Genomic DNA, 24,809 nt, shown 5'->3' with positions numbered 1-24,809 from the left:
GTCCACTGTCTTATTAAAAGTTTCTATATATATTAATTTATAACTTTATAACTGTGATATTTGATAATATAGTTGATAGAAGTGGTTAGTGTCCACTGTCTTATTAAAAGTTTCTATATATATTAATTTATAACTTTATAACTATGATATTTGGTATTATAGTTGATAGAAGTGGTTAGTGTCCACTGTCTTATTAAATGTTTCTATATATATTAATTTATAACTTTATAACTGTGATATTTGGTATTGTAGTTGATAGAAGTGGTTAGCGTCCACTGTCTTATAAAAAGTTTCTAACAATATCAGTGAAAAAATTTTTATATCATAAAACAACATTTAAAATCCGCACTTTTTTATGGAATAAAGTATCGATACACGGCGCCACGATACGATACAGGTATCATGGCATGACGTATCGCAATGCATTGATTCACCAATATATCGTGCCAGAACTGAAGCTGTACTCCCCCCCAAACCCCTCCTCCCCCTAAAGTTTCAATTGCCTTATCAATTAGTTCTTAAATGCCTGGTCTCAAATTCGGTGACTCCTACTTCACCCCCGATCTAAATTAAACCACTTTTTCAAATTACGATTATCCATGTTTAGGGGAAAATTCAATGGTATTTTGGCAGGTATCTATTTGTCTCTTCATGGTACTACTACACTTGAATCTCATTATGTGTCCCCAACTTTTTGTACTTTTTGTACATATTCAATATGTATTTATAGGAATTGATATCTATGATATCAGGAAGAGTACCTATCAAAGTTGAGAGATCTATACGTAAATTGATGGCTTCCTATGCTAGTAATATAACATCAGTATTATGTCAATTTCCTAGTCAACAGGTGAGCAATTGAGTTTTAATAAGGGTTTCATTTATATATTTTCTTTATCAAGCTATCTTTATCACTTTTCAGACTAATGTCATATGCTAGGAAAGAGAGAGCCGGTCCAAGCTTATTATACTGCTTTCACACTACAAAAGTAATTTGGTTCTATCCAGTTCTATCCAGTTTCTTTCGCATTGGCAGATAAATTTATTCGGTTATAATCAGATAGAAAAATCTACCTCCAGAAATGGGGTTTCATCTTGATACGATATAGATAAGTGGCTGTACGAAACAAGAAGTTATCCATATAAGTATATCACGTGGGGAATCACTAGAGTACACTTCAAGCGTCCATATATGTTTTGTTTTTTTACTGGTTAGTCATGTGACTTGATGTTGTATTTGAATTTCAGATAGCCAATGTTATTGATAGTTATGCAGCGACATTAACCAAACGGACAGATAGGGATGTATTCTTTATGACAACTCAGGGTATCGTTCAATTAGTACAGAGATATAGAAGTGGTATACGTGGTCACATGAAATCTGTTGTACAAGATTTATTACGTCAATATCTTAAAATGGAACTACAATTCCAAAATGGTAGGTAGCCTATTTCTAATCATATTTTATATTTGTAGAGACTAGACAGACTTTTTTAAAAGGTTAGATTTGGAAATATTTTGATATTAGTTGATAAAAAGAGTTAAAGGGATTGTAAAGAGATTTTCTAAATTTTTTATGTGTATCGGGACACTGATAGTATCAATTTGCTCCATTTTAGTTTTCATTCTGACGTCTATGGTCCTTGCAATTCCACTAAAACTTACGCGTTTTATGACATCATTTGAGGGGAACTGCATATATATTAATAGTAGCTTCCGGTAGCTCCCATATAGAGACGTCATAAAACACATTAATGATATGTTAATAACTACTTGTAATTTCTTGCTTTCCAAAGGTAAAGAAGGAATTGTTACTCACTTTTTGCTTTGAAAGATTTTTCTTTTATATTTTTCAGGACATTATGATAAATGTGTATATAAAATTCGAGAGAGAAATAAAGATGATATGGCCACTGTTACAGCTACAATATTTTCACATCTAGCTGTTCAACACAAAAATACTCTAGTTATAATGCTGATTGTAAGTTTATATTGTGTTTATTGTATTTCTTTAATCTATTCTTCCTTATTATGTTATGAATGGCTTTGCTAAGTAAATATTGAATTAAGAATGCCTGCTTTTATACATGAACTCATTTTGATTTTTTTAATACCCTGTTTAATTTTTTACTTTGGTCTTTTTAAAATCATTTAATTAATTTCATGCCTCGATCAAGTTTTCAACGCTTTTCTTTCTCTTACCCCTTTCAAGGTTCCTTGATCAATTGCATTACCCCCTTCCCTCTATAAATCCTTTGCTATTATTCGCCTGCGTCCCTACTGAATGAATGAATATAATCTTAAAATTTAAGGTCATATTGGAATTTCGCCATTGGTACCTGTGTTGAAATTAGGTCCATTTGCATGTTTCTGGGTTTGCCTACTCGGCTATTCTTAAGCTGGTTATTAACAGCATGTTCTTGCTACTAGAAAAATTTAAACTAATTCTTTACAGGATGATATTTTGAAGGTGAGATTCTGTATCAGAAAGGTTTTATTATTTTATTTATTTTTTAGTTTGTTTGCTGTGTTTAATGTATAGAGTGTTGTGTTTTTATTTTCTGACAGCTTGCTTGTTTTAACTTTATCAAACACCTTAAAGGGACAGATTCACCATCCTTTTGACCAATCAGAAACAGGAATTTTTTAGCCATGCTTATCAGTAATAGTGTTTACAGCTCACAGTCGAAATTTGTACCTTCAAATCAATGTGTGTCTAGAGTTATCTGCATTTGAATGTTACAATGACATCTCATCATTTCTTGAGACTGCCATACAAGATATATACAGAAATAGAAAGTTTGAAGGAATTATTATTATTTCTAGTACTTCTGAAGACTATTTACATATATTCAAGACCCAAAACAACTCCAAAAAAACGTGCTCTATGACCATTAAACAGATTGCCTTTTCTTCAAATTATGTGTTAGTATTACAGATATTGAATGTAATGATGGATTCTTGCTATATTTTGAAGTTTGTGTGGATATTTCTAAAATGTAATTAACCCTTTCTACACCACTGACTACTCTATAGTGATAGCGAGCTGTGAAGTGACCACTATCAAGTGACATCATATGTTTCTTACCTCTTACTTTCTTTCAGCTTTTTGTAATTTATGTAAAATTATTAAATTTCCCTCAAATATGAACAAAGAAAATATGAAATAGGTACATCACAGTATTAGAATTGATAATTTGAATACCATGCACGACAAATTTCGGTTAACAATTCTCCTGTGATGTTTTTTGAAAATTTCAGTTAACCCTTTGGTTCTGTTGTAATTTGTAAATTTTAGTTATATTCCCTCTGTTCTGTTTTATTTTGTAAATTTCAGCCTCTGTTCTGTTATATTTTGCAAATTCCCTTTAACCCTTCTGTTCTGTTGTATTTTGTAGGATCATCTGTGCGGTAAAGAGCCAGGATTAACAGATGAATTGGCAACTATTTTAACAGAATTAACTCAGCTTAATAAAACAGAGAATGCTAAAGTGGCACTTAGAGCTCGACAGGTAAAAATAATCTTAGCCATAATATTGGTTTACTAATGCTTGTTTTGAAATTTTCTCTTAAATCAGGTAAGGGAATTAGTTCAACACATGAAAATACAAGAATGAGAATTCAGCATTGAGAATTATGCAAACAATGAGAATACAACAATGAGAATTATGCTAAACAATGAGAATTATGCTTAACAATGAGAATTCAGCTTTGAGAATTATGCAAAACAATGAGAATTATGCTTAACAATGAGAATTATGCTAAACAATGAGAATTCAGCATTGAGAATTATGTAAAACAATGAGAATTATGCAAAACAATGAGAATACAACAATGAGAATTATGTTAAACAACAATGAGAATTCAGCATTGAGAATTAAGCAAACACATGAGAATTTAGTCTTGGGTAACCCATGAGTGTCTGATTTCAATCAACCAAGACATAGCACGTCCCAATTAGTTATATGGTGGTTTTGTTTTATTGCAGGTATTGATAGCAGCACATCAACCTCCATTTGAACTACGTCATAATCAAATGGAATCTATATTTTTATCTGCTGTTGATATGTATGGTCATGACTTCTGCCCAGAAAATTTACAGAAATTGATTAATTCTGAGACAGCTATATATGATATTTTACAAGAATTCTTCTTCCATCCAAATGATTTAGTCAAAATGGCTGCTCTCGAGGTATGTAACATGAATTTTTACACCCTAAAACATTAGCAGTTTATATATTTCTAGTTAAAATGAAGCTATGGGACTATTATCTGAGCAAAGTAAACAGTTTTTTAAATTTTTTCCATTTTTTTAATTAGAACTAGAGTAACAGCCTAAAATAGTACTCTTAGTCTTAGAATGTCATTGCTTTGATAAAAATGATTTTCAGCCAATATTTTAGCATAGTATATACAATGCTTTTCCAAGTCAGGATAAAGACTTTGGAGATGAACAGAAAGGGAGGTGTTTCCCCCCAATATTTATAGAAGAATATATATATTATTATGATTGTAGGTGTATATAAGAAGAGCCTACATAGCTTATGAATTAAACTGTCTACAACATGTTAGATTAGATAATGGCGTCTGTATAGTTGAATTTAGATTTTTATTACCGAGATCTCATCCAAATAGGTAATTTTCTCTACTACATTATAGTTACAGTTAAACCTCTTTCTCTGTTTCTTATCCCTACATTTGGCATTTTTGGAAAATTAACTGTTTTATCCATAGGTCATTTTTATTGGCTTTCTTTATGAAGGAAGCCATGATGGCTCAGTGAGTAAGATGTCTGCTTGCTTATCGCAGGTCCAGGGACTGTCTTCATAATCCTAATCAGCATGTAAACATAAGAATCATATCTAATATTTTTTAATGTTATGTTCTGTTGGACTGCTCATCATGCCTTTCTTAAACACAATGTAATTTTTGTGAATTTTCATGGGGACTGTCTGTTCACCAAGCCTCTATAAAGCCATGCCATGATTTTTGTCACATTTGAACCTTCAACAATGACCTGACAAATTCATGTTCACAAACAAAGTACAAAGTTTACTCTTCTGCATAGAGGCCCCCTTACTCACTATGTCTATATAATGTATTGTAGATTAATGGTGACAAGGTTTGACAGTGGATTGCTACGTGTACCAACATTAACAGAAGATTTTATTTTTGAAAATTCGGAACATTATGAAGAATCACCAATTTGTCAAAGAATGGGTGTCATGGCAGCATTCAATACATTTGAAGAATTCCAACCGTAAGTGGAGATATTAAATTGTATACAAGTATTTTTAACACATTATGAAAGGGTTTTGTTCAGCCCTGGAGCGGATAAAAATAGACAAAATAATTACATGAAACTACCATTGAAACAACAGATGCATCATACCAAGTTATATTACTTGGAATTTTGTTTTCTCTTTGTCAGTGATGGAGGTTAGAGGGGTTTACATGGAAAAATCTTCTTGTTGTTCCTATGGGACAATAAACTGAAGCCCTGTGTGCTACAGGCTGTGCATGTTAAATATCCATTGGGAGTAGAAAAAAGACTAGACCAATACCTTTCTCCTGTCAACTTCTCCATCTTTGCACACTCCATGGCAATGTCAGTCTTCATTAGGTGCAGAAGAGTACGATGTTAAACTCCATTAATTTTCATTAAGACTCAGTGTTCAAGGGTTAATGATCGTATTCCTGAGCTCTTTATTTTTGAAAAATAAAAAGATCAGTTTATTTGAAAATTGATTGCATACCATGATGATTCTTTTGACTTTCAGGAACTTCCACTATTTATTAGAAAGATTTAATTATGATTCCCCCTCACCACCACAGAGTCCAGCTGTAGGAGGTTTACATGATAGTGGATTTGATTTAGATTCAGAGACCCTTTCTAATAAGGTAATTATTGCCATGTAGAATTATTCAGTTTGTTTTTGAAGTGAGGATTTGGCCGTATTATAAATGATGGAGATACGAAACTGTCATTGTAAATGAAATATTCCTTGAATGAAGAGGACCGAAAAGCATTGTTGCTCAACGTCAAACAAATCAAGTGTCCCAAGTTTCCATGGAAACTGTTTGTGACCATGAAATTATGAATTAAGATGACTTATTGTAGGCAATCGGACTTTCATGTGCTGACTGAGATTAGAACCTATAAACCCCATTTGTTGGACATAACCAAGCAAATGGCGTCCTGTACAGAACTAATACTATAACCGACTGTGCTTATATGTGACACCAAATATTAAGATGTGTAATTTAACATTATTATTGATAATTTTAGAGTGTATCTGATATAGATGATCCAATACATATTATTAATATTGGTATACACAGTCATGATGAACTAGATGATGATAAGATATCAGCCCAATTTCAAGCTTTCTGTAAAGAAAATGTAAGTAGTCTTACTGTTTAGAGGTGATGACTGATGCCTATATTTCTACAGGATCTTTTATTAAATTTCATTTCATGTGTTGTCGCTTAGAGCAATGCTGGAGAGGGGAGTCACTTCTGGCATAGGTCAACCTTGCAAATTTTTTTGGGGTGTAGGTCAGAGGCCTCACAAAGATTCACATGGAGACCTAAATAGCGAGCCTCATTAGCCCAGTCAATAAGGAACAGACAGTTCAAATGTTGAAAATTGGTAAATTATTGAATGGTTTTATTTAAAGTTAACGTTATCAAGTTTGTTTCACATTTTGTACCAAAGTCGCTCAGTTCTTTAAAGAGGCTGACATGATAATAAAATGTTGACGATAAACCTGTATTTGACAGGATCAGCAGGCTCTGTAGACCTGAAATTTGAAATTGGTAAAGTCTAGGCTAATGTAACAAAAAATTTCCCCTATTGCCCACAGAGAGCTGATTTTTTATTCACATTATTGATTAGAAAAATTGTTTTTTCAATCAATCAAAATTCAAGAAGACAACAATTTTTAGTCTTAGTATTTTACATATTTTAGGACATACAAAATAAATAGTCTGTTTTACAGGCCTTTTTTTAAAAAAAATTTATTATTTATTATTTATAAGTGCTTGTTTAGATTTTCAACTGGAATAATTTGGAGCGGGCGAAAGTATTTATTATTTATTACCACAAATTTAATGTACATTTAATATTAAGGCAACAATCAGGTATTTTTGGGCCTGTAAAACAGACTATTTATTTTGTATATCCTTGGCTTTAATATTTAGAAATGTATTATTAACGTTAATTTATAGGTAAAACTTTATGGTAGTCCAATATTAATTCTGCTTCTATATTTATGTCAAAGATATATATCTTCAGTATTTAATCGAAACAGATTGGTCAGAAACGGGAGTTAAATTTCAAAATTTGGACTTTTCCAGACTCTAAATGTAATTTGATGCAAAGTTGTTTTCTTCATTTTGGTGAAAATCTTAAGGCAAAAAATTGGCAAATTGGATCCATCATATTAGTGTTTGATGTTTTGCTGTTGCCCCATATATGTATCTTTGATATATCTTATTTCTGAAAATTCTGCATCTTTCTTTGCTTCCTGGTATGCTTAAAATGGACAATTTTTTTTGCTGTGTGTTTGAGTGGATGTGGTACTAGAACTATACTAGTCACAAATTCTCTAACAAATAGTTCAAATCTGACAAAGACTTTTTGTAGGTATTGCCTAAAAATCTACAATATCTTATATGCATGATATGGGTGTTTATAAATAAGATAAGCCATATTTTGCTTGGAGTTTATGTTTGGAGCTTGATAGGTTGAAAAAGTATTAATGCCTTTTTTTAAATTGATTTAAAATATTTTTGTAGTGTAAATGATAGATTGGGCTTAGGAAATTCAACTGGCATGCTAAAAAAATTTGATTTATTTATTCTTTTATTCCACATCAAGTTCTAAAAATTTAACTTCAAGATACACATGCCATGTGAATATTTCACTATCAAAACCATTGTTATTAATACAAATGAATAATCCAAAACAAAAGCTAAAGCGTAAAGGGACAGTCTGATTTTTTAGTAGGTCGAAAAAGTTAAGTACACAAATGAATGAAAACTATACACCAAAATGATACATGTTCTTTTAAAGTCTTAACTAGAAATGAACACCTGATGCTAATTGATAAAAAAATGAAACAAAATATTTGAAATTTGAAATTTGATTCAGTCATATTGACAAGGCCAGTGAAGAATATTACAAACTAGCTCAGTCTATCTTTTATTAGTATATTTTCATTTAGTAATATAAGTTTATTTTATTTCAATAAGTCAATTGTCTCTACTCTAATTTTAATTTCAGTCTGATGCCATTAGTCATGTAAATAAAATGTAGTTCTTATATAAATTTTATTGATATATTTTCAGTTTCAAGAAGATAGAATCTATCGTCATTTAGAACCTGGCCTGGCTTTCCAACTTGAAATTAACAGACTACGTAAATTTGATCTAGAAATCATTCCAACAGCCAATTATAAGATGCATTTATATTTTGGTAAAGCTAAGGTACCGTCGCTTTCTGTCATCTTTCTTTGATCTTGTTGAGATAATACCTTCGGATTTTTCATCAGTGTTGCAGATTATAGGAGAAAAATCTAGTCTTTCGCATGTGACAATAAATTAAGTTCCATACTATGCCAATTAAAGATCCCTCGACAGTTTGAAATTCGAAAAAGTGTAAGCCAATCTAACTGTCCTGGCAAAATTTCCCTCATTACGCACTGCATGGTGTTGCCACGTCTTCATTAGCCCAGAAAACTGCACGAGTCGTTAGCAGGGTTTTTAAATTTGCAATTTAAATAATCCCTTGCTTTGCATTTAGGTAGCCAAAGGTCAAGAGGTCACAGATTATAGATTTTTTGTCAGATCCATCATAAGACATTCAGATTTAGTTACAAAGGTAGGATAATTTATTTCTTTGAGATTTCTTGCTCAAACTTTTGCCACATGAATAAAGCTGCCAAAAGATTCTTGGAAGGCAAAGAAGCAGTTGCACTAATAGGCTTAAGTACAAACATATTTCTTTGGGAACACAAAATTACTGATTACTGCATTAGGTGATTTTCCTCAAGGATTCAAAAAGTTGGCCTGGGTTCATCTTTCCATCCCTATCACCAATATCATATATTACATTTTGCAGGAAGCATCATTTGAATATCTCCAAAATGAAGGAGAAAGAACTCTATTAGAGGCAATGGATGCTTTAGAAGTGGCATTCTCACATTCTTATGTAAGTTAATTTTTATAGATGTAATGTATTACCTTAAAGAATTTTCAATTTTCATCATGTACATATTCTTAAGCTTTGAGTCTCATGACATTCAGTCAGAGTTTCCTGTAAAATGTTGAACATCAAATCTTGGCCCTGTATTAGAAGTTTATGAAGATAAGTAAATAACATAATATAAATATGCTCATATGTTTGGTCAAGCCTGAATTGATCAGGTTGTATCTCATGATTTTTACCATTGTGGTCGCGCTCGAAGCAGGCCATGCTCACTCTTTTCGAAACACCTGATGGTACTTCTCTTTGGAGGAGTCCACTACCACACAACTTTTACTCTCGATTTTGCCATTCTTTTGATGAGATTTTGATTGCTTGTATGAATCCTTTTTTATTTATACATCTATTTTGTCAGGCATTGGGGTCCAAATTGCATTTCATTAGAGTTGAACTGTTCTTACATTTTACATTTCAGTCTCAGAAAACAGATTGTAATCACATATTTTTAAATTTTGTACCAACTCTAACACTGACAGAACCAGGAAAGGTAATTTTAGAATTTAAATAAACTTCTGAGACTCAGGATAACAACATTATGCTTTGTGGCTTTAGGTTTGAAATAGAAAATTTGAGACGAAAATTTAAGAATACTGGAAATTTTTGAATAGATAGACATGAAAATGGCAGAATATCTAGCTGTAAAACTGATATACCTATGGAGGTTGTTTTTCTGAAGGAGCGTGACATAAATCAGAGGCTATTGGCTCATTTTGATATTGTTTTTAATCTGTATATAATGTTTTATAGTTAGAAGATACAGTACGTAATATGGTTATGAGATATGGAAGTAGATTGTGGAAATTACGTGTTTTACAAGCTGAGCTTAAATTTACCATCAGGTAACAAGTCTTTAAAACAAATTGTGGTTACAGACATTACTGTTTATACCTTGAACTAACTTACAGAATTCTAGTGCATGAGCCAGCAGGTAGCACAATGGTACACTTTAAATTGGTATCTTTTGTACTTCAAGTTATTAAACGCACTGAAGAAGATGCTCTATAATTTTACAGGTTAACAACATCAGGATCAAGTTTTCCTATCCGTATATTTATAACTAATGATAGTGGATATTATTTAGATATTAATTTATATAAAGAGATTACAGATCAACGTACTGGACAGGTTGGTCTTTTTTTGTTTATCGTGAAATTACTTTATATATTTATACGTGATCCGATTGAGTTTTATGTGGCTATCAGCAGCCACGTCTCCAGCCTCCCGAGACTGGGAGTATAATTATGGGCAGACCGACTGGCTGGATTAAAATTGAAAATGAGGCAGCTATGTGGAAGCTTATAAACAGAGGCCATGGAACGTTTGAGAGGTTTCTCCCCATGAAAATGTTCGAAAAAAAGATATGATTTGGTGCATTCTGTTACATATCTTAATGCAAAAATGTATACAATCATATTTTAGAATTTGTTAGAAATGAAGTGGGGGTGAAGTTGGAAGAACAAAGTATTTTTCTAGGTGTCACCACTGAAAAACAGTCTGTTTCACTCAAGTGCATAAATTAACGCCACAATATTTGACTTACATGTACGATCATCTTACTCAAATGTATTGTAGATAAATGTATTTTGTAGATTATGTTTGAAGATGATTAACATGTATATTGGAGATTATTTTTTTTTTTTATATATATATTGTAGATAATGTTTGAACTTAAATATATAATGTAGATAATGTTTGAAGATGAATATTTGTAGATTATGTTTAATAATAAATATATATATATATATATTGTAGATTATGTTTGAAGCCTATGGTGCTAGACAAGGACCGTACCATGGACTATTTGTTAGTACACCCTATCTTACTAAGGATCATCTACAATTAAAAAGATTCCAAGCTCAATCCAGTGGTACTACCTATGTCTATGATTATCCTGATATGTTTAAAATGGTAAGAATTGATAAATTTGAAATATTAATGTTTTTACAAACCTATTTTACAACTTTTCCTTGAAGATCTTTTAAACATGTGCTTATTTGTCAGCCATAACACTGACAAAAAAACTGCATGCAAAGTGCAAAGAACACCTCAACATTTTTGGTGCCCATCGTTTGCCAATATTTGTTTCAAACCATAGAATGCCATTCGTAACACTATATTTGACCCAAATTTCCATGTCGTAACATCGTATTTTATACTGTAGGCTTTAATCAATTCATGGAAAGAATATTATAAAGTGACTAAACAAGAAGAAAGGGAAGCTTCAGATGATGTTTTTAAATGTATAGAATTGGTAGTAGATAATCATGGTAATTTACTACAACAAAATAGATTACCAGGAGAAAATGAGGTAAGAGTTATTGCCCTTGACACAAGTTTATTTATCTCTCAAACCAATCAGTAATAGTGTTCACAGCTAACCATTTAAATTTGAGCCTTCAAATCCATGTGTTTTCTCAAGACTCCTCCAAATATAGAAAAGACAAAAATGGAAAAAGTTCAGGGTATTATTGAATTATGGGATTTTTGTGTAGTTGTAGTACTCTTGCGGAATTTTTACATATTGGGCACGAAAAGCTATTAACAATTATCAATGATATCAATTCAAAATTGAATTAATAACATAGCAATAAGTTATTTCACTTCTGGTATTTCAGAATGCAAAAATTGACAGTCCTTTATTGCCCTATATATTGTAGATTGGTATGGTAGCATGGTTAATGACTATGAAAACACCACAATATCCTGATGGTAGAGATGTTATTGTTATAGCTAATGATATGACATTTAAGATTGGTTCCTTCGGTCCTCAGGAAGACATCCTATTTCAGGTATGAATAGCTTCAGATTGTCTTTGTAATGTGTTTTGTTCAGACCCCTTAATACATGCAAACAATTCTGAACAATATTTTAGTCAATGTCTTCACTTGAAGAGAAAAAGTTCTCATTTGAATTGAATTAAACAATGTATGACTATTCAGATCTCGGATGATTTTGGTGTTAACGTCATTGCCCTTGATCTATTTTAAAAGTTTCTGGATTGGATTAATTGTGGTCTCTTGTGATACAAAACTAGCCGAAAAGATTTGAAGTACATGAATAAAGTTGTGATTTGGATACATCATACGCCAAATTAAGATTAATGAGATATTGGATGATATTTCCAGGATGGTTTCTGATTTATTGTAAACTGTATCAGACTAGTTAGCACAATGAAGTTTTCACTGATAATATGACAGACAAGTTCAAAATTGACTGAAATAATAAGAACTATATGATTTAAGTGTTGGTGTAGTGGTATGTTACCTTGTCTCACAAACTACCTGGTTTCTTTGTCTTTTTAGAGAGCTTCTGAATTATCACGTAAACAAGGTTTACCTCGGGTTTATATAGCAGCTAATAGTGGAGCTAGAATAGGTCTAGCTGAAGAAGTAAAACATTTATTTAGAGTGGCCTGGATAGATAATGATGATGCTAACAAGGTAAATTCATTTTATATATGTGTAAAAAAAATGGCATTTTGTATAGAGGTGCTACAATTATTGTAAACAAGCTATGTAAAAATATCTGAACTGCACAACTGGGTTCAAATCCTGATGCAGATGACAGTCTGTGTATCATTGTTGTGTGACAGAGGTCAGTCCTGTACGTTATGTTTTTAATGTTTTAAAGAAATAATTGTTTGAAAATCCAATTTATTTGATTTCTGAACACGTGTCAAATCTGTCATGTAGGTTGAATAAAACTATTTCATGTGACATTTTCCGTCCTCAAAATCAACATACAAGATCTCATACAATCACTTTTTTACTATTATTAACTCTTTATTAAGACTATGATATAAATATTTCAAAATACATCTATAAATTGGGTCACATTGACTATTTAAAAATTTATATTGTATTTACAGGGATTTAAATATCTCTATCTGAGACCAGATGAGTTTAAGAAAGTGAGTGCCTCTAATTCTGTACGAGCTGAATTAATAGAAGATGAAGGAGAATCCAGATATAAGATTACTGATATTATAGGTTAGCAACTAAGTGCTCATTGTAGCCTCAGATATAGCTGCACATTTGCAATTTTGAATTTGCAAAGACATCTAGAGTGCTCTAAATCCAAAGACTTTTGTATTCAAAAAGGGTTATACATGTATTAAATTTTTATATTTGCTTAACCGACTCATAGAAGTGATCCAGTTGGCAGAAGACATCTTGCCCTCATCAAATACTTTGACTAAAAGAATATTAGTCTAAACTGGCTTATTTTGAGGTATTGTGGTTTGTTTCAGAAAGAAATCTGTTTCTTCTGCAATATAAGAAATGTACCAGCTTTTCGAGAAAATATTAAAGTAACAAATATGTATTGAATATCATAATTTGCAGGTAAAGAAGATGGGTTAGGAGTAGAGAATTTAAAGGGATCTGGTATGATAGCTGGTGAAACATCACAAGCTTATAATGAAGTTGTTACTATTAATCTAGTAAGTATACATACATAGTGTCATTTGCATGAGAATGTTGGCCAGTTAGACCAGTGCATCCCTTTGACAAATAAATACGACTTGCTCTGATCAGACATGTATCAGAAATCAAATTTTCATTCTGAAAAGTGATATGATTAATATTAATTGAACTCCCTCAGGTGTAATTTTTTTGCATGGATCCCTTAAAGTTATTAAAGGCCATGGGTCATGAATAAATGTAAATAGTCTTCAGATGTGCTTAAAATTCACATAATCCCTTCAAATATAACTCAATCTAGAAATTTCACTGTCTGTTTTATATATGTCTGGCAGAGTCTCATGAAAAGACTATTACTGATTAAAAAATCCCATTTCTAAACTAAGGTACAGTTGGTCTAACGGATAGTGAATCTGTCCCTTGAAGGAAATTGTTAAAGAAATGTTCAATAATTACAGATTTATAATGCTTGATTTATTTTGATGTAAATATTTGTTGTTATAGGTCAGTTGTCGTGCAATAGGTATTGGAGCGTATTTAGTGAGATTAGGACAGAGAATTATTCAAGTTGAATCCTCACATATAATATTAACAGGAGCTGGAGCTTTAAATAAGGTAGGTAATGAGTTCTCAAGGGCAAGATGCTGTCTGATTATTTGATTTGCAAATTAATTAACTAGAATTGAAGTCCTACCTCTCGTTCATATGAAGGGCCATCAATTTCAATTTGGGTAGTTTCAATCTAAAGTGTATGCAATGATCGTAGGAAAATCTGTTTGCATAACATTGTATTTCTATCAGTGCAAAGTTATTATAAATTATCTGTTATATTCAAAGAACACTTTCTTTCCCTGCAAAGGAATTTGATGGCAGGCATCGTTATGATAATATTATGTGTTTGTCTTGAAACAACATTTGGATACCATTTTAGCAAGGTTATTTTGACAATTTCATACATAGTTAAAGATGGGTTTCCTTATTTTTTAGTGTACAAAATACAGCAAACTATTTAATTAATTGGTGTTTCTAATGAAATATCATTTATTCTTAATCATATCATTATGTTCTTATTGCATATAATTTAGAGTTTAAACCAGTCATATATTATGTCCATGTATGTACAGTCTGGATAAACAAAAAGACTTTTTGACCTTTTTTGATTGGTCACTCATTGGAATTCTGCTGAAAATTCTCTAATGATAATTATGAATTAATTATGGACATGTCAGACAAAGTGGTGTTTTTCCAAGTCATTAGAACACCTCTACTTTCTATTCATATAAGTATAAGCATTTTCATTTTTGAAATGAAAATAAGGGAACCCATCTTTAAAGAAAATAATTTTGTATTGATAGGTATTGGGACGTGAGGTATATACTAGTAATGGACAGCTAGGTGGTATACAGATCATGCATAATAATGGTGTATCACATGATGTAGTTTCAGACGATTTTGACGGAGTATTTAAAGTTGTACATTGGTTATCTTATGTTCCAAAGGTATGTTATTATTCTGCTGAAACATGCCTTGATTCATTCCTGGGGTGATGGATTTCTTACGTTTGGTTAATTTCAGTTGAGCTTGTGATATATTGTGAAGTTTTATTGACATATGGCAGTATGGGTATTTACTTTATGTATATATGATACAGTCCAAAGTTTTATAAGAAAACAACAAAAACATGCAAAAGTTTCTTCTACATTTCTAAAAAGCTTACCATTACCACTGGATGATTTACTCAATAATAGGATACTTTTACTTTGTGCCGGCATAACTGAACATTGATTGTTATTTTAGACCACACTTATTCTCTAACACCCCACTCTCCTGTTGTTATACTAGATACCACTTACCAATTCCTTTAAGTCTGCCATTGTCAGACAGTTTACTATGTCTTCAATGTAGTATTGTTAATTCTATTGACAGTGTCATGGTGCTGGTGTACCTATTATGGAACCAACAGATTGTATAGATAGAGAGATAGAGTTTGTACCAACTAAATCACCGTATGATGTACGCTGGATGTTAGCTGGCCGCAAATTACCAGGTAAGTCACGTCTAAGATGAGATGACCAGTCAGCTAGTCTTTCTGTTATAAAACAATTTGAAACAGGGTTCAGAATGTGTTCCTACAAAAAGAAGGTGTGGACAGAATTCAAAATGGCTGAGAATGTGGAAGGTTAAATTTTGAATATGACATCCGGTTCCATATCATTTGATACAAGCCAGAATAATTGGAACAAGTGGAACCTGTTCAGAATTAACCAATCGAGCGACACCCTTATTGTTCTTTGAAATACTACTCTCTTCATCCATGATATGAGTTGTTGAGTATGTATTTTTGATATTATAATTTCAGATGGTAAAACATACCAAACAGGATTTTTTGACAGAGGAACATGGTCAGAAATTTTATCACCATGGGCACAAACTGTTGTTACTGGCAGAGCAAGGTAAGGAATAGCTTTTTTTATTGCTTGTTTGACCACAGTTTGGGCTTGAAAGCTTTTGAGATTTCAGTTTGATAAGATTTCAAGGTGCTTAAAAATGGTGAAATTTCAAATTTCAGAGATGATCAAAACTCTTTTGTGTTTGAAGATAATTTTTGATAATATTTATGTTCTTACCTTTATAATTTAATATTTTAGGGTTAACATGTGTTTATATTTACATGTAAAAATAGTAGATATATATTTTACATTTTATTTGCAGATTGGGTGGTATTCCAGTAGGTGTAGTATCAGTTGAAACTAGAACTGTAGAATTACAAGTTCCTGCAGATCCTGCTAATCTAGACTCAGAATCTAAAGTTATACAACAGGCAGGACAAGTCTGGTTTCCTGATTCTGCATTTAAAACAGCACAGGCTATAATGGACTTCAATCGCGAAGAGCTACCATTGATGGTGTTTGCCAATTGGAGAGGGTTTTCTGGTGGCATGAAGGGTAGGTATTGTAACATTAATCAGATTTAAAAAGAATATACATTGGGTGTGAATATGCATTCAAAGCCATCTGTCCTCAATACAGACAACCTGAATGACATCACTGTAAAATTGTATATTTTTTTCCCTGCATGACCCTTTCTATGGAGCAATTGAGGTTCAGACATTTCTTTTCAGATATGTATGACCAAGTATTAAAGTTTGGATCGTATATCGTTGATGCATTACGTGATTATAAGCAGCCTATATTAGTGTATATACCACCTTATGCTGAATTACGAGGTGGAGCCTGGGTAGTAGTGGATCCCTCCATTAATCCTACTCATATGGAAATGTTTGCTGATCAACTCAGCAGGTAGGTTGCCAAATAGCACTATGTGATAAAAGTGCAAGTCCACACCTGTTTTAGATATGAAGACATATACACCAGATTCAAATACCTTATGGAAAAAAATTTAATTGGTAAATTTATAAGTACTTTGTGAAACTGGACAAGTATGCTAAATTTTGTGTTCAGAATAAATTTGGGATTAAATAATATCCTTCCATGAATGCACTGATGTTTTTATCTTTATTAGCTTAGGAACCCACAAAATACAGAAAGTTCATGTTTAACTCATTTCAATTAAAATGTATTTTGAAGGGGTGGCGTATTAGAACCAGAAGGTACTGTAGAGATTAAATTCAGACGGAAAGACCTGGAAAAATCGATACGTAGACTAGATCATAAATGTCGTCAGCTGATAGAACAATTAAGTAATCCTGACTTAAAAGAAGAAGAAAAGAGTAAATTAAAAGTACAGTTAAAGGAAAGAGAAGAAAGTTTATTACCTATGTATCATACAGTAGCTGTTCAGTTTGCTGATCTTCATGATACACCAGGTAGAATGGAAGAGAAAGGAGTTATTTCCGTAAGTTTTGATATGATCTTAATCAGGCTGAAAATTGAGGGGTCTGTGGCTGGTCAGGAATTGGATGCTCGATTGCATACTAGAATGTCTAAGACTGTCATTGGTCAAAATATACTTTTAATCCTTCGTCAATGATACAGGTCATAATGGCTGACATGAAAAAAGCAACTAGGTATTCGAATGGGACAAGGCTGCAGCAGGCTCTGCACATTAAAGATTCTTTTTCCCATGGGAAAAGAGTAGACTGATACTGCTGTCCTTCATTGTACGCTGCATGGCTTGGCTCATTTTAATAAGCCCAATCAGGTGCACTTTTTCTTGTAAAAAATATCTGAGATTGCCCTAATTTCTAACCTAGTTAAGAGAGTTTTGTCTGAAAATCTTGCTTTCAGGGCAGCGAGGGGAGGCACCTGGCTCCGCCACTGAAATTATCTTTGTCAGGGAAATTAGTCAATGCTAAGAATTACTAGAGAGGAAATGATATATTTTGTTCTGTTATGATTTTAGAATGTGCTGGAATGGAAGACCAGTAGAAAGTTTTTCTATTGGAGATTAAGAAGAAGATTATTAGAAAATCAAGTTAAAGATAAAATGAGGAAATATACCAATAATTTAGTAGAAGCTCAGTTAAATTCTATGTTAAGTCGATGGTTTGTTGAAGATAAAGGTACCATTAATGTAAGTAGAAGACATATCAAAGCTGTATGTATTCAATAACATAGAAATAGAGTACTTTCCGATTGCCAAAAGATTCTTATTAGACAGTTGGAAGCTAGCGATATTATGCAGAACAGTAAAATATACAATAAAGTCTGTATTGTAGGGCTACCAATGGGAAGATGATGCATCTGCTGTAAAATGGCTATCAGAACAATTAGATGACAATAATGAAAGTAATTTATTAGAAGAGAATATTAAATGTATACAAAGGGAACATGTTTTACAGAAAGTTAGAAAGTAAGTCTTTGTTTATAGTCACTATTGATAATGGTCACGATAATAGTACGCAAATTAGGAGCTATAATAAATTAAAATAAGGTTGAAAATACCTTTGTCATTAGCAATCAAATAGGGTAGGCAAATTTTCCTCTGTTCTGTCTTTATAAGCCTTATTCAGAAACATAGCACAGAGTATCTGATTAGCCTCTTTGATCCAGACACTTTACTGCTTTTTTTGAAGTATATGTACATGACGGAAATTAACTACCACGGTTTATATTTCAGTTTATTGGATGACAACCCTGATGTAGCCATGGATTCTATAGTTCATATAACACAACACATGACCTCAGGTCAAAGAGCTGAAATTTCTAGAATTTTGGCCAATATGGAGACTTCATAGAGGGAGCTATGATCAAAACACCTCTGAAAATACTCGTAGAATGAACTTAATATTATTTTTTGAGTAATTTATGTATTTTAATGAAATATTATGAATTAGGGACTCTCATCATGCTGCCAAAAAAGCAGATATTTAATTGTTAGGTTTATGGCTTGTTTTGTTTAATATTGTTTTATATATATGTAGCTCTTTAATTTTCCATTATTAAGAATGAAGCATTGTTGATTAGAGCATAATAATGTACACAGTTGATTGTTGACATGTACACCACTTATTGTTGGGGTAAACAAAACTGGTTGTTGAGGTAAACGATGTTGACATGTACACCGCTGGGTTGTTGACATGTACACCACATGGTTGTTGACATGTACACCACATGGTTGTTGACGTGTATACCACTGGGTTGTTGACGTGTACACCACTGGGTTGTTGACATGTACACCACTTGGTTGTTGACATGTATACCACTTGGTTGTTGACATAAACACCAATGGGTTGTTGACATGTTTACCACTTGGTTGTTGACATGTATACCACTTGATACCACATGGTTGTTGACATGTACACCACTTGGTTGTTGACATGTATACCACTTGGTTGTTGACGTGTACACCACTGGGTTGTTGACATGTACACCACTTGGTTGTTGACATAAACACCAATGGGTTGTTGACATGTATACCACTTGATACCACTTGGTTGTTGACATGTATACCACTTGGTTGTTGACATGTATACCACTTGGTTGTTGACATGTATACCACTTGGTTGTTGACATGTATACCACTTGATACCACTTGGTTGTTGACATGTATACCACTTGGTTGTTGACATGTATACCACTTGGTTGTTGACATGTATACCACTTGATACCACTTGGTTGTTGACATGTATACCACTTGGTTGTTGACATAAACACCAATGGGTTGTTGACATAAACACCAATGGGTTGTTGGCTACACCACTTGTTGTTGGCATGTACTTTAGGGCTGGAAATCTATATGTTTGTATATGAAAGTTGTCTTCCTTGTTTCAAAATGCACAGTGTGCATCCTTACAACCCGGTGAATTCTTACTTTTATACACCAACATCTTTCTATGTGGACAATATGAAAGAGTGAAATAAATCATGTTCCTTTAGCAACGTTCGATATTAACTATATATTGATATGGATAATATTTAACCTTGTGAAAGGAACATGGAAATAAATATGCATTCCAATCTATTCCTCTTACTATTAAATAAAATACCAATTGTAAATACATTAATTAGCAATTTTTATTTAGATTGAATTATAGATTTTGGCTATGACGTATATAAATGTCTCAAATTATCAAAACTTTTATTTTTGCTGGTGTTTTTTTTTTACATGTGATATTTCAATATTTACTTATTAGATTGTCAAAAACGATTACAATGGCCTTCTACTATTGTTTAGAGAAATTTCATTGTTTATTTTGAAGTTTTGTATTGAACTTAAAAATCCTGTTTTGTTACTTCTTTGTTATGTTTTTGTATCTGAAATTCATTAAAACTATTTAATTAAGATAAAGGTCAGAGGTCAAATGATAATTATTCTTAAGGTTTGGAGTTGAATGATAATATCAAAACAATTCTTTATAACTAATGATTTTAATATTGCACAGTTTACATGTATATTTCAAGAGTTTCTATAAAGAATATGATGTGTGTTATTTACTTTCCAGGGAGAATAAGTGTCACCGTTCTCTTGATTCCTGGGGGAAATAGGTGTCATTTTCCAGGGGGGGAATAGGTGTCATTTTCCAGGGAAAGGAAAGGACGATGGCACCTATTCCCCTTGTAAAGTAGAGAACAGCAACACCTATTCCCTCTGGAAAGGGGGAATGGGAACCATCATACTTTCAAGGAAGAATGTGATACCCTTCTTTCCTTTCCAGGGGGAATAGGAAAGGGCGGTAACACCCATTCCCCCTAGAAAGGGGAGAACGGTGGCACCCACTCCCCCTTTAATGGGTGCTACCGTTCTTTCTTTTCAAGGGGGAATGAGTGCTACCGTTCTTTCCTTTTGAGGGGGAATTGGTGCTTGAAAAAAACGGTGATACCCATTCCCCCTTGAAAGGAAATAACGGTGGCAGCCATTCCCCCTTGAAAGGAAAGAACGGTGACACCCATTCCCCCTTGAAAGGAAAGAACGGTAGCACCCATTCCCCCTCGAAAGGAAAGAACGGTGGCACCCATTCCCCCTTGAAAGGGGAGAACGGTGGCACCCATTCCCCCTTGAAAGGGGAGAACGGTGGCACCCATTCCCCCTTGAAAGGGGAGAACGGTGGCACCCATTCCCCCTTAAAAGGGGAGAACGGTCCTATTCCCCCTTGAAAGGGAAGAACGGTGGCGCCCATTCCCCCTCGAAAGGGAAGAACGGTGGCACCCATTTCCCCCTCGAAAGGGAAGAACGGTGGCACCCATTCCCCCTTGAAAGGAAAGAACGGTAGCACCCATTCCCCCTCGAAAGGAAAGAACGGTGGCACCCATTCCCCCTTGAAAGGGGAGAACGGTGGCACCCATTCCCCCTTGAAAGGGGAGAACGGTGGCACCCATTCCCCCTTGAAAGGGGAGAACGGTGGCACCCATTCCCCCTTAAAAGGGGAGAACGGTCCTATTCCCCCTTGAAAGGGAAGAACGGTGGCGCCCATCCCTCCTCGAAAGGGAAGAACGGTGGCACCCATTTCCCCCTCGAAAGGGAAGAACGGTGGCACCCATTCCCCCTTGTAAGGGGAGAACGGTGGCATCCATTCCCCCTTGAAAGGGGAGAACGGTGGCATCCATTCCCCCTTGAAAGCGGAGAACGGTGGCACCCATTCCCCCTTGAAAGGGGAGAACGGTAGCGCCCATTCCCCCTTGAAAGGGAAGAACGGTGGCACCCATTCCCCCTTCAAAGGGAATAACGGTAGCACCCATTCCCCCCAGTAAGGAAAGAACGGTAGCACCCATTCCCCCTTGAAAGGGAAGAACGGTAGCACCCATTCCCCCCAGTAAGGAAAGAACGGTAGCACCCATTCCCCCCAGTAAGGAAAGAACGGTAGCACCCATTCCCCCTTGTAAGGGGAGAACGGTAGCACCCATTCCCCCTTGAAAGGGGAGAACGGTGGCATCCATTCCCCCTTGAAAGGGGAGAACGGTGGCATCCATTCCCCCTTGAAAGGAAAGAGCGGTGGCACCCATTCCCCCTTGAAAGGGGAGAACGGTGGCACCCATTCCCCCTTGAAAGGGGATAACGGTTGCACCCATTCCCCCTTAAAAGGGGAGAACGGTAGCACCCATTCCCCCTTGAAAGGAAAGAACGGTTGCATCCATTCCCCCTAGAAAGGAAAGAACGGTAGCACCCATTCCCCCTTGAAAGGGGAGAACGGTGACACCCATTCCCCCTTGAAAGGGAAGAACGGTGGCACCCATTCCCCCTTGAAAGGGGAGAACGGTGACACCCATTCCCCCTTGAAAGGAAAGAGCGGTAGCACCCATTCCCCCCTGAAAGGGAAGAACGGTGGCACCCATTCCCCCGTGAAAGGAAATAACGGTGGCAGCCATTCCCCCTTGTAAGGGGAGAACGGTAGCACTCATTCCCCCTCAAAAGGAAAGAACGGTGGCACCTTTTCCCCCCAGTAAGGAAACAACGGTAGCACCCATTCCCCCTTGAAAGGGAAGAACGATGGCACCCATTCCCCCTTGAAAGGGGAGAACGGTGGCACCCATTCCCCTTGAAAGGGGAGAACGGTAGCACCCATTCCCCCTTGAAAGGGAAGAACGGTAGTACCCATTCCCCCTTAAAAGGGGAGAACGGTAGCACCCATTCCCCCTTGAAAGGAAAGAACGGTAGCATCCATTCCCCCTAGAAAGGAAAGAACGGTAGCACCCATTCCCCTTGAAAGGGAAGAACGGTAGCACCCATTCCCCCCCAGTAAGGAAAGAACGGTAGCACCCATTCCCCCTTGAAAGGGAATAACGGTGGCACCCATTCCCCCTTGAAAGGGGAGAAGGGCGCCACCCATTCCCCCTTGAAAGGGAAGAACGGTAGCGCCCATTCCCCCCTCAAAAGGAAAGAACGGTAGCACCCATTCCCCCTTGAAAGGAAAGAACGGTAGCACCCATTCCTAGTAGCACCATGATACCTTATCCCCGTTTGAAAAGAAAAGAACGGTGGCACTAATTCCCCCTTGATAAGAGAACGGTGATACCTAATCCCCCCCTGGAAAGGAAATAATGTGACACTTATTCCCTCTGGAAAAGTAAGAACATGACACCTATTCCGTCCAGAAAGGCCAAAACGGTGGCACTTATTTTTCCCTGGAAAGAAATAAGGTGGCACTTAATCGACCTGGAAAGAAAAGAGTCATGAACAGTGACACCTATTCCCCCTGAAAGGAAAGAACGGTGGCACCTATTCCCCCTGGAAAGAAAACAACGGTGGCAATTATTCCCCCTGGAAAGGAAAGAACGTAGGCCAACATTCCCCCTGGAAAAGAAAGAATAAGAAACTGATTCACCTTGGAAAAGTAAGAACATGAAGCTTATTCCCCCTGGAAGAGTAAGAACATAACACCTATTACTCCGGGAAAGAAAAGAACAGTGACACCTATTTCCCTTGAAAAGTAAGAACATGAAACCTATTCACCACTGAAAGAAAAGAACAGTGACACCTATTTCCCTTGAAAAGTAAGAACATGAAACCTATTCACCACGGAAAGAAAAGAACAGTGACACCTATTCCCCTTGAAAAGTAAGAACATGAAACCTATTCACCAAGGAAAGAAAAGAACAGTGACACCTATTCCCCTTGAAAAGCAAGAACATGAAACCTATTCACCATGGAAAGAAAAGAACAGTGACACCTATTCCCCTTGAAAAGTAAGAACATGAAACCTATTCACCAAGGAAAGAAAAGAACAGTGACACCTATTCCCCTTGAAAAGCAAGAACATGAAACCTATTCACCACGGAAAGAAAAGAACGGTGACCTCTATTGCAAATGGAAAGATCATGAAACATATCACCAATCCTTGAAAGCAAAGAATTTGACACCTATTTCCCTAGAAAGCAAAGATGGATGTTCTCCCTTTTGAAAGAACATGACATTTATTCCAACTTGAAGGCAAAACCTATTCCCCCTTGAAAGCAAAGAATGTGACAACTAAAGCCCCCCTGGAAATATAAGTAGATGACAATTACCTGGAACATTATCAAATTGACTGGATAGAATAACTTGACTCTCACTTTACCAATACATGATAAAAATAAATCTAAATCTGAATTTACTTACTGGAATTCAGCTCTCATAATTCATAATAGAAACTAAAATTTGATTCCATCCTTATAAACACTGATCTGTATTCATTATTCAATATCACCCTTATGTAAATTTTCAGTATTAAAATATACAAAAAAAATAGAAATAAAATTCAACAACACTACATATAAATAACAATATAAAAGTAGTTATGGACTTGAGAATTGTCTGGGACATGCTTGCTGAAAACTCTATGCTGATCAGCCACAAAAAATTCTTCCTACGGACACATCCAATTGTACAAAATTTTCATTGAGTCCCTGTGGTGATAGACATGTATGTGTTGCAGTATAAACAATAACAATAAGTAACAAAAACAATAAATAGCCTACTAATAAGTCATGGTACTGAGAATAACAGGTATTCCAACTATTCAGGCAAGGATATTGATACACATCTCAAATTTTTACATAGTCAAATGCTACGATTACATCTGTACACAAACTCAACACATAATCAATAAAAAAAAGACCAGAGCAAATCAAATCAAAAATCATTCGCAAATCCTACTTACATGTGTCCTCAAATTCACCACCTCCCATTATTTTGCATTTGCAGATGACTATGGACTGTAGTTAATGGTTTTCTGTATACATTGA

General features: G+C 34.7%; 2 protein-coding genes across 2 annotated transcripts in view; both read left to right on the top strand.

The window, feature by feature from the left end:
- The window catches only part of LOTGIDRAFT_199489 (hypothetical protein), a 28,921-nt gene extending 9,490 nt beyond the window's left edge, over positions 1–19,431 (top strand). Inside the window, exons 18-49 of the mRNA XM_009047936.1 lie at positions 731–850; positions 1,249–1,438; positions 1,857–1,981; positions 3,399–3,512; positions 3,989–4,192; positions 4,517–4,635; positions 5,132–5,260; positions 5,781–5,863; positions 6,306–6,418; positions 6,831–6,905; positions 8,353–8,490; positions 8,807–8,884; positions 9,125–9,214; positions 9,684–9,755; positions 10,016–10,107; positions 10,282–10,393; positions 11,021–11,176; positions 11,430–11,576; positions 11,926–12,057; positions 12,571–12,708; positions 13,137–13,257; positions 13,612–13,709; positions 14,194–14,304; positions 15,045–15,188; positions 15,616–15,736; positions 16,049–16,142; positions 16,402–16,634; positions 16,811–16,988; positions 17,277–17,544; positions 18,052–18,222; positions 18,368–18,501; positions 18,769–19,431. Coding sequence (XP_009046184.1) covers positions 731–850; positions 1,249–1,438; positions 1,857–1,981; positions 3,399–3,512; positions 3,989–4,192; positions 4,517–4,635; positions 5,132–5,260; positions 5,781–5,863; positions 6,306–6,418; positions 6,831–6,905; positions 8,353–8,490; positions 8,807–8,884; positions 9,125–9,214; positions 9,684–9,755; positions 10,016–10,107; positions 10,282–10,393; positions 11,021–11,176; positions 11,430–11,576; positions 11,926–12,057; positions 12,571–12,708; positions 13,137–13,257; positions 13,612–13,709; positions 14,194–14,304; positions 15,045–15,188; positions 15,616–15,736; positions 16,049–16,142; positions 16,402–16,634; positions 16,811–16,988; positions 17,277–17,544; positions 18,052–18,222; positions 18,368–18,501; positions 18,769–18,886 — 4,218 coding nt within the window. The 3' untranslated portion in view covers positions 18,887–19,431. The remainder of the gene's footprint in view (positions 1–730; positions 851–1,248; positions 1,439–1,856; positions 1,982–3,398; positions 3,513–3,988; positions 4,193–4,516; positions 4,636–5,131; positions 5,261–5,780; positions 5,864–6,305; positions 6,419–6,830; positions 6,906–8,352; positions 8,491–8,806; positions 8,885–9,124; positions 9,215–9,683; positions 9,756–10,015; positions 10,108–10,281; positions 10,394–11,020; positions 11,177–11,429; positions 11,577–11,925; positions 12,058–12,570; positions 12,709–13,136; positions 13,258–13,611; positions 13,710–14,193; positions 14,305–15,044; positions 15,189–15,615; positions 15,737–16,048; positions 16,143–16,401; positions 16,635–16,810; positions 16,989–17,276; positions 17,545–18,051; positions 18,223–18,367; positions 18,502–18,768) is intronic.
- A 1,517-nt stretch (positions 19,432–20,948) lies between these two features.
- On the top strand, positions 20,949–21,839 carry LOTGIDRAFT_137938 (hypothetical protein; the record flags this gene model as incomplete). Its single annotated transcript, XM_009047935.1, has 2 exons — positions 20,949–21,228; positions 21,643–21,839. Coding segments are annotated over 2 exons (477 nt in total), but the record flags the coding sequence as incomplete, so codon positions are not given.
- Positions 21,840–24,809: the final 2,970 nt, after the last annotated feature.

This window comes from Lottia gigantea (genome assembly GCF_000327385.1).
Source record: "Lottia gigantea unplaced genomic scaffold LOTGIsca_119, whole genome shotgun sequence".
Classification (NCBI taxonomy): Eukaryota; Metazoa; Mollusca; class Gastropoda; family Lottiidae; genus Lottia; species Lottia gigantea.
This window is presented reverse-complemented; position numbering and strand designations above follow the sequence as displayed.